The sequence below is a fragment of the Papaver somniferum genome, unplaced genomic scaffold (assembly GCF_003573695.1).
Source record: "Papaver somniferum cultivar HN1 unplaced genomic scaffold, ASM357369v1 unplaced-scaffold_10, whole genome shotgun sequence".
NCBI classification, from domain to species: Eukaryota; Viridiplantae; Streptophyta; class Magnoliopsida; order Ranunculales; family Papaveraceae; genus Papaver; species Papaver somniferum.
In genome coordinates this window covers 8,579,152-8,587,125 of record NW_020618825.1, presented here as the reverse complement: position 1 = coordinate 8,587,125, position 7,974 = coordinate 8,579,152, and the positions used below count along the sequence as shown (strand labels likewise).

General features: G+C 37.3%; 1 protein-coding gene across 1 annotated transcript; it reads right to left on the bottom strand.

Moving 5' to 3' along the window:
• Positions 1-3,139: 3,139 nt before the first annotated feature.
• On the bottom strand, positions 3,140-6,435 carry LOC113326752. The gene is made up of 4 exons (XM_026574408.1): positions 6,098-6,435; positions 5,051-5,912; positions 3,870-4,017; positions 3,140-3,484 (listed from the first exon to the last, which is right to left on the bottom strand). Exons 2-4 carry the CDS (start codon positions 5,619-5,621, stop codon positions 3,421-3,423), a joined length of 783 nt encoding a protein of 260 aa, XP_026430193.1. The 5' UTR covers positions 5,622-5,912; positions 6,098-6,435; the 3' UTR covers positions 3,140-3,420.
• Positions 6,436-7,974: the final 1,539 nt, after the last annotated feature.

The window sequence follows — 7,974 nt, the reverse complement described above, 5'->3', positions numbered from 1 at the left end:
ATTCATGAGTGGAAGGCAGCAATGGATGTTCAAATCAATGCGCTGATTCGCAATGGAACCTATTCTCTTGTTAAATACAAGAAAGGTGTGAACGTCGTTGGTTGTAAATGGGTGTATCGGATTAAGCAGAATCCTGATGGCAGCATTGACAAGTGAAAGGCTCGATTGGTAGCAAAGGGCTACAACCAGCAAGAAGGTCTTGACTATGGTGAGACTTTTAGCCCAGTTATTAAACCCTGCACAATTCGATTGGTTCTGTCAATTGCTGTTATGAATCACTGGGATATCAAACAACTTGATGTGGAGAATGCATTTTTCCAAGGTCAGTTGGAAGAAGAAGTTTACATTTGGCATCCGACTGGTTATGTGAATCCGAACCATCCAAATCATGTGTGCAAGCTGCATAAGTCGTTTTATGGGCTTAAACAAGCGTCGAGGGACTGATTTTCTAAGCTCAGTAACTATTTGCTACATCTAGGTTTTAAAGGCTCTGTTGCAGATAACTCTCTTTTTATTTTGCAGAGTTAATCATCCATCACATACGTGCTGATTTATGTGGATGACATTATTGTCACGAGTTCAGATCCAACTCAAATTAAACAGCTTATATCGGATCTGGGAGTTGATTTTGCTTTAAAAGATATGTGAGATTTGAGTTTCTTCTTGGGTATTGAGGTTCTGCGCCAAGACAAGCAGCTTGTTTTAACTCAAACGAAATATGTCACTGATCTTCTGAAGAAAACAAAGCTTGATGGGGTGAAGCCTGTTTGCATTCCACTTGCTCCTAATGAAAAAATACAGAAGATTGGATCACACAAATTTGAAGACCCTACTTTATACCGCAGTGTCGTTGGCGCACTGCAATACCTACATCTCACAAGGCCGGATATATCTGTTGCTGTTAACAAGGTATATCAATACATGCATGACCCTTATGTTGAACACTGGGAATTAGTCAAGAGGATTCTACGCTACCTTAAAAACACAGTTGATTATGGATTGCATCTAAGGTGTTCTACCGATATTTCCCTCCAAGCATACTCAGATGCTGATTGGGTTGGCAGTTTGGTTGACCGGCGTTCCACAAGTGGCTACTGCATTTACTTTGGAGGAAACTTAATCTCTTGGAGCGCTCGGAAGCAGAAAACAGTGTCCAAGTAAAGTACTGAGGCAGAGTATCGTGGAGTTGTCATGGCGACATCTGAGCTAATCTGGACTCAGTCTTTGCTGAAGGAGTTAGGAGTGGCTCATTCTACTCCTATGGTATGGTGTGATAATCTAGGAGCCACATATCTCACTACGAATCCGGTGTTTCATGCTAGGACGAAGCATATCGAAATAGAGTATCACTTTGTCAGAGAACGGGTTGCTGACAAGACACTGCAAGTGAAATTTATTAGCTCAAAGGATCAACTAGCGGATATCTTCACAAAAGGCTTGGCTGCACCGAGGTTCCAAGGTATACGTAACAAGTTGCACGTTCATCGGATGAAGTACAACTTGAGGGGAGGTGTTAAGCATTCTACCTCAGCTGGTACAGACTCGCAACTGAACCAGCTACCGAACCGTGGATAGAGCTAATAACCGAGTATTCTGTGACTATTCTTACGGATCTTTTGTTAGCTTTATTATAGCATCTGATATTTTTGAATAAGTTGAATAACTTGTAACAACCTTTGTAATCACTTATATAAATATCAACGCAACTCCACAGGTTCAAGTGTGGAAGTATTCTACCAAATATCTTTTCTAACTGAATTGATTTGCAGGCTAATATTTATCCATACTGACCAGCACGAACCTGTTTATCTAGCTTTCATCATCCACAATTTGTGTTGCAAGATTCTCTTTACTCCAATTAGAACCAGAAATCGAGAGCGAAGATCAAGAAGAATCTCAGGCAGACCCTCTGACATTAAGAGAAAATGAAAAAAAAACATGAGAACTTCTTAATTAAATTTCTAAGTAAAGACTGGTATGAACCCTAACATGAGCAATTAGAATTTGCAGATCGCTTACTTTTCAGAAATCATCCTACTCTTATTGTGCACTCCTCTTAGCATTGTGTTCATCGTTGTCCGAGATCTTCCACGGCCATGTTGGTCAAATATTGATTTTGAGAAGAAATATCATAATGATGTGGTTGTCTGTCTGTGTTTTTGATATTCCACCGGAATCCAGTACAATTACAAAACCAATACTCCATCCTGAATCCATCACCGTCTTCTTACTGATTACTTAGGGTTTTGATTTAAGGGAAGATCAAAGAAATGAGAATTAAGAATTGTTAGGGTTTTCAATGGGGGAAGAATAAAATTAGGGATTACGACTTGTAGTGAGTCCGCCATAACTAAGATGCCCTTCTTTATAACGTAGAGTTACCATACTCTCTGTATACATCTTTAAACGCACCATCTTTCATAATCAGGGCACATCCCACAAGCACTTACCGGAAATAACTAACTTTGGCCGGTAGTACGTTGCCCCAGCTACGATGCGGTCGGGCCACATACTCAAAGTAATAGTCAAATGGCCGGTCTTGTGCAAAGAAATCAGTGCATTCCACATCTAAAGGTTCATTAATGAGGTTGAGTTGTTGAGACTGATAAAACTTTAGAAAATATTGTTTACTTTAAGGTCACACTTTGCCCGACAAGATATCTCACTTGTTTTTGGATGGAAAATCAAAATCCCAACAACAATAACTTTGTGTAGATTTCCTGAAATCTTTCTTTTTGTAACTCAATAATAGAAATTTGGAAAGTGATATGAAAACAGAGAAAGCCGAACCACCACCACCACCGACAACTCAACGTGACGACAACAAGGTCCAATGGACTCCAAATCAAGTCATCTCCACATGATAATATCTGCCTCTTAAGATACATAGTGAAAAGAAGTGTGACAATCCAGCACCAAACAAGACAGTGCACTAAAATGTGGGCGAAAACGAATGGTGGTGGTCATCAAAGAAAATCAACATCACCAACAAGGCGGGGGACTGATGAGGCAGTTGGCAATAATATTCCAGGGGACATCATCTGGCTCCAACATTGCCCTACATACGTGACTACCAATAAGGAAGAACAGCAACCACAGACAGAAACATACAGAGACTGTGAAATGATCAAAAATGGAATTACTGTTAACCCCCAAATTTATTTTATTTCTCAATTAGAAAGTTGTACAAACACTCTCCGCTGTCTCGGATATTAAACCTCAAATGGGGGCATTATTATGAGCCCGTCTCGCGGTATTTCCATATATACACTAATGGAGATCTCTAAAACGAGCTGTTACAGGATCTCTGTCTCTTTCCCTCTCACTCTATGTATATCTCTTTTTAAGAACAAAAGCTAGCCATTCTCTGTGATGATGACAGTGCAGTTCGTATCAGAGTTCCATGATTACATTCATTTATCATCCTGCAACTCTAGTTTTACCTTCCTCATCAGCACCTGGTCCAGATACCTGTTCTACCAGGCTGCAATGAAAAAAGGATGGCACATCAGCACCTAAGTGAATTATCTTCCTATCGTTGAAATCTAATGAATAAGGAAAACAGAAGCTAGTGAATTCAAGCATGTTATCTGCTGGGTTTTATGGAAGGAGTGAAATTAAAGTATGTTTGGCGGGAGACTTGGAGGTGCAGCTGAGATCGTAAAAAAAGTTAAAGCTACTTTATTGATTTAGAGTTCTTCTTTGAAAATTCCAACTAATCAAGTTTTCGTGAGTTGGAAGTCTGTCGCGAGGCATCAACCTGTTTGTATGAACTTCTAAAAAATTTCTTTTCAATATGTTTAACCTTTCCATTTCAAAAATAAATAAATTCAAGACTGAAAGTAGTTGTCGTGTTAGATGTAGCCCACCTCGGAGATGCAGAGCCAGGTCCATCTGTCCCTGGTGCAGATTTGTTCTTGAAATACTGAACCGAAATTAATTTTCCTCCTCTCATTGTTACTGCTGACTGAGGAGATCCTTGGAAGCTTAACTGTGAACTGCCTCTGGATGACAATCCTGCATATTGTAAACATCGACATCATGAGAATTTACACATTCTTCTCCAGGTTACAATGAAACTTCCAAAACATCATTGCCAAAATTGAGATTCTTACCACTCATTTTACTGCCCTACTAAGCTTCCAGGGTAATATGGGCATTATTCTAACATTTTGGTCTCTATGTAAAAGAAGAAAGTTTCAGTGCCTAATCAGTTTTTGAAATATAAACAAGGTTCAACACCACGAAACCATTCAATTGGGAAACACTGCTTTGACATAATGAATTACTTTATTAATATTTAGACTGGTACCAGAAGACAAACATTTCATACGGATGCAATGATACACGAAGATATCAATAATGTATAAACACATTTACAAACACTTTTTTTCATGATTTACAAACAATATATTCCGATCAACTAGATTTGAAATAACCATAAGCGATCCATTTTAAACATGAATACCTCTTTCTGGTTGGTACAGTATAACCCAGAACTAAAACTACAAAAATGCTCTTGTACACATACTATGCAATCTAAGATAACAGACACTTTCTTCCTGCTCGGACACCTAACTGTCACCCGTAGAAGTTCGACCACAACGAAATCATACCGACTTGATTAATACTTAAGCAGGGGTCTCGTCATAAACCTCCCTATACATGAGTCTATAAAAGCATGTCATGTGATCTGGGTATTAACGGTCTTCTTCCAGATTCCAACAATTTGATACGCCTCCTACTAATTAAAAGTAAGGATTTATCACATCGCACCTATGTTCTTCATTTATCATGTCAAACTGAAACACAGGGAAATCTATCACAAAATGTGGCTCCGAAGAACAATAAGAAAAACCATGGATAAGAATGCTATTAATATATGCACGGAGAGACACTCATTCTAGTGAATTTAGAATCACATAAATTGGTCAACACACAGTCCTGATTTTCACATGAGCATGTCTATTATATGCATAACAGCAAATGTAAAGCCTAAATCATGTGTATCTACTAACTAAGAAGCCGTGAAAAGGTGAAATGTTGTTACCTTGGACAATTATGACGAGGCAGAACATAACAGTGATGATCATGGCATACATGTTACTATTAGAGGATGCAGCTTTTGAGGCTTTCATCTTCTTATGTGCTCTCATACGTTCAATTCTTGCCCGCTTCAACATGGCTAGCTCAGAGATTTCTCTAATCAATTTCTGATCAGCAGCATCCAGTGATGGTCCTCTAGGTGGTCTGGGTGGTTTTGGAGCAGATACTTTGGTCTTCGATTTCTTCTCTTTTTTCTTTACCACCAGTAACGGACTCAATGTATCTTCTCCTCCTCCTCCTCCTTGTAATAAACACCTCTTTTCTACTACCTCTCCACCATTCTCCAAATCACCATTTGCTACAGCATTCTTTCCATCTTCACCACCACCACCAGTGATAACATCAATTGAAGAAGTTATAATACCATTCCACGCCTTATCTAACAAATTCCTTGCTTTCGATGCAATGGGTTCTTGCTGTTGTTCTTTATTATTAACTATTAGTATTACTGCTTCTTCTTCACTACCACCACTTTCAAGATCAATCAATAGATCATTTTGTTCTTTTAGATCCATTACAAAATTCGTCTTCAAACACTGAAAATAAATTTTAATCCAAAGACCAAAAAAAAAAGAAAAATTTGAAACCAAAATCAATCAATTTAAAAAATTGAAAATCAACCCATAATTCCAAATCTTCTTCTTCTTCTTCCCCTCAAATTCTAATCACATTACTATAACAACTCTTATGAGATTTAACCATAAAACCAATGATTCTTCTTCTTCTCTCCTTTTGCAATTAAAAATGGATAATCTCAAATTTGTCGGTGGTTTAATATTCTTCTTCTATTCAATCACACAACCAACCTGTAAAGCAAACAAAAATAAGAAAAAACACATCCCATTGATTCAACACCGATTCAAATCTAAATCATGAGGCTTTTAAACAAATGTATCCAGATCGAAACAAATTCCCATAAAACATAAATGTAGATACTCAAAAGACAATCACAATGATATGATAAATGACCTGATGGAGAAGAAAAATGTACCTGAAATGGAATGGGCAGAGGAGAGGAAGAAAGTGTAGATCCAAATAAGTTTGTTTGATTGAAATTTGAAATGGTTTTTTTGAATTTTAGACAGAAGATAAAGAATAAAATAATGGACAGCGAGGGAGGGAGGAAGGAGCAGATTAAGGAGATGAGAGCGAGGGTTTCGATGGGCTTTTAATACTGAGAGATTCCAAGAAGAAGAAGAAGAAGATGAACCCTGAACAGAGAGAGGGCACCACTCTGTTCTTCTTCTTCTCCAGAAATAAGAAGAAGGAGTTTGGTGGGACCGGAGACGGCAGAGAGAGAGACAGACAGAGAATTGTGTTTGGGTGAAAAATGGATTAAGAATTTGATTTAAAAAAAAAAAACGAATATTCGGAGTAAGTTAAGGAGAAGCCCGTCGGTGGTCGGTGGCGTTAATATTTTTGGGCATCGATGGTGGTGGGGTCGGACTCTCTTGATTTCTTGTGTTCCCGGTTCCAGCTCACTCACTCTCTTTTACGGCACTTGACTTGAATGAATAATATAATAATGTCCACTGATTTGTTCACTTATGGTTAACGGATAGGTTTATAACGCCACGTGAGGATGTTTTACTTTTCCCTAACAAAGTTACTTCGATGGTTACAATTACAAAGCTGTGATTTTATATCTTTCAAGTTACTAATATATTTATTTTTCGGTTCTGTTAATTTGCATACTTGTTATTTACTTCTAGCAGATGTTTCCGAAAATATGTCACTTGTCCAAATATTTTTAAAACATGGTTCTAATAGACGATTAAAAATTAATATGGGTGAAATGGACACCAAAGAAATAGCAAGAATGAAACTGGATTTATCCTGGTTTAAATTTAAAAAAGAACGAGGATGAAACCGGATGCATGTACATTGAAAATAAGAAAAAATATTAGAAAATGGGTAGGATGAAACTGTTTAAATTACTTTCAAAAACTATTGTATTATGTTTTGGTATTTGGAGTGAATGATCTTGAAAATCTTATATATGATTGTTGGACTTGTCTTGCGAGAATTATAGGGTTCTTCATGATTAAATTCTTCTGTCGGATATAATATTGTCACCATTAGATCTCTTTAGATACTTGATACGTAGAGTTCGCGTAGAATGAGGTATTGGTAAGGTACACATCGTTTATGCCTATTTTTACATTCTCGTCTGTTTAAACAGAATCAAATTTTACATGTCTTTTTCATCCAAAAATTGTTGATTTTGGTCTTTTTAACCGATTTTATGCAGATGTTTTGTGCATAACGAAATCTTTTCTTTCAACCGAAAAGCATTCAATGTCTTTTGTGTTTGGTTTTTAGTTTTTCGGTTAATGTACGCGTGGACGCGTGGACATTAGTTTTTCGGTTAAATTCTATGTACGTAAATAAACTTTTTCCACTCAATCAAAAATTCAATCCTTTATTTTTTGGGTACATATTATGCACCCGTGGACATAAGTTATTTCCATACCGATCCTGTCGCTTGGCAGATGATAAGAAATACAGTAAGTAGGAATTACCTATAGGTACTATTATGGTGTTCTTAGTTAGTGGCAGGTCCATCCACTAAAGCCCAGTAACTGGAGGTCCATAATAAAAAGAAAACAATAAAATTGGACCCAAATTTTTAGTCCCTGGTCCATACACGTGCGGGACCTTTTCTGTGCATTTTTAAAATCACCGAAATACCCCTTCTCTATGAGGTTTATAACCAGTTTCATATTTCTACTCGCTCATTTTTCAGATCCATTTTTTTCTCTCTTTCTTCTCGATGCAGCTTCAAAATCCCGACATCGTTTTTGAAGATTGTTTGTTCCAGGTATGTTTTCTAATCATCTTATTTGATTCTTTGTTAGTTTTCTTTTC

What these genes read in the sequence shown, in the direction of transcription:
- LOC113326752 (XM_026574408.1), bottom strand. Translation starts at nt 5,621, where the DNA reads ATGGATCTAAAAGAACAAAATGATCTATTGATTGATCTTGAAAGTGGT. An exon ending in CCTCGTCATAATTGTCCAAG is followed by an intron (nt 4,018 to 5,050) that starts GTAACAACATTT and finishes TACAATATGCAG; the next exon opens with GATTGTCATCCAGAGGCAGT. An exon ending in CCTGGCTCTGCATCTCCGAG is followed by an intron (nt 3,485 to 3,869) that starts GTGGGCTACATC and finishes TTTTCATTGCAG; the next exon opens with CCTGGTAGAACAGGTATCTG.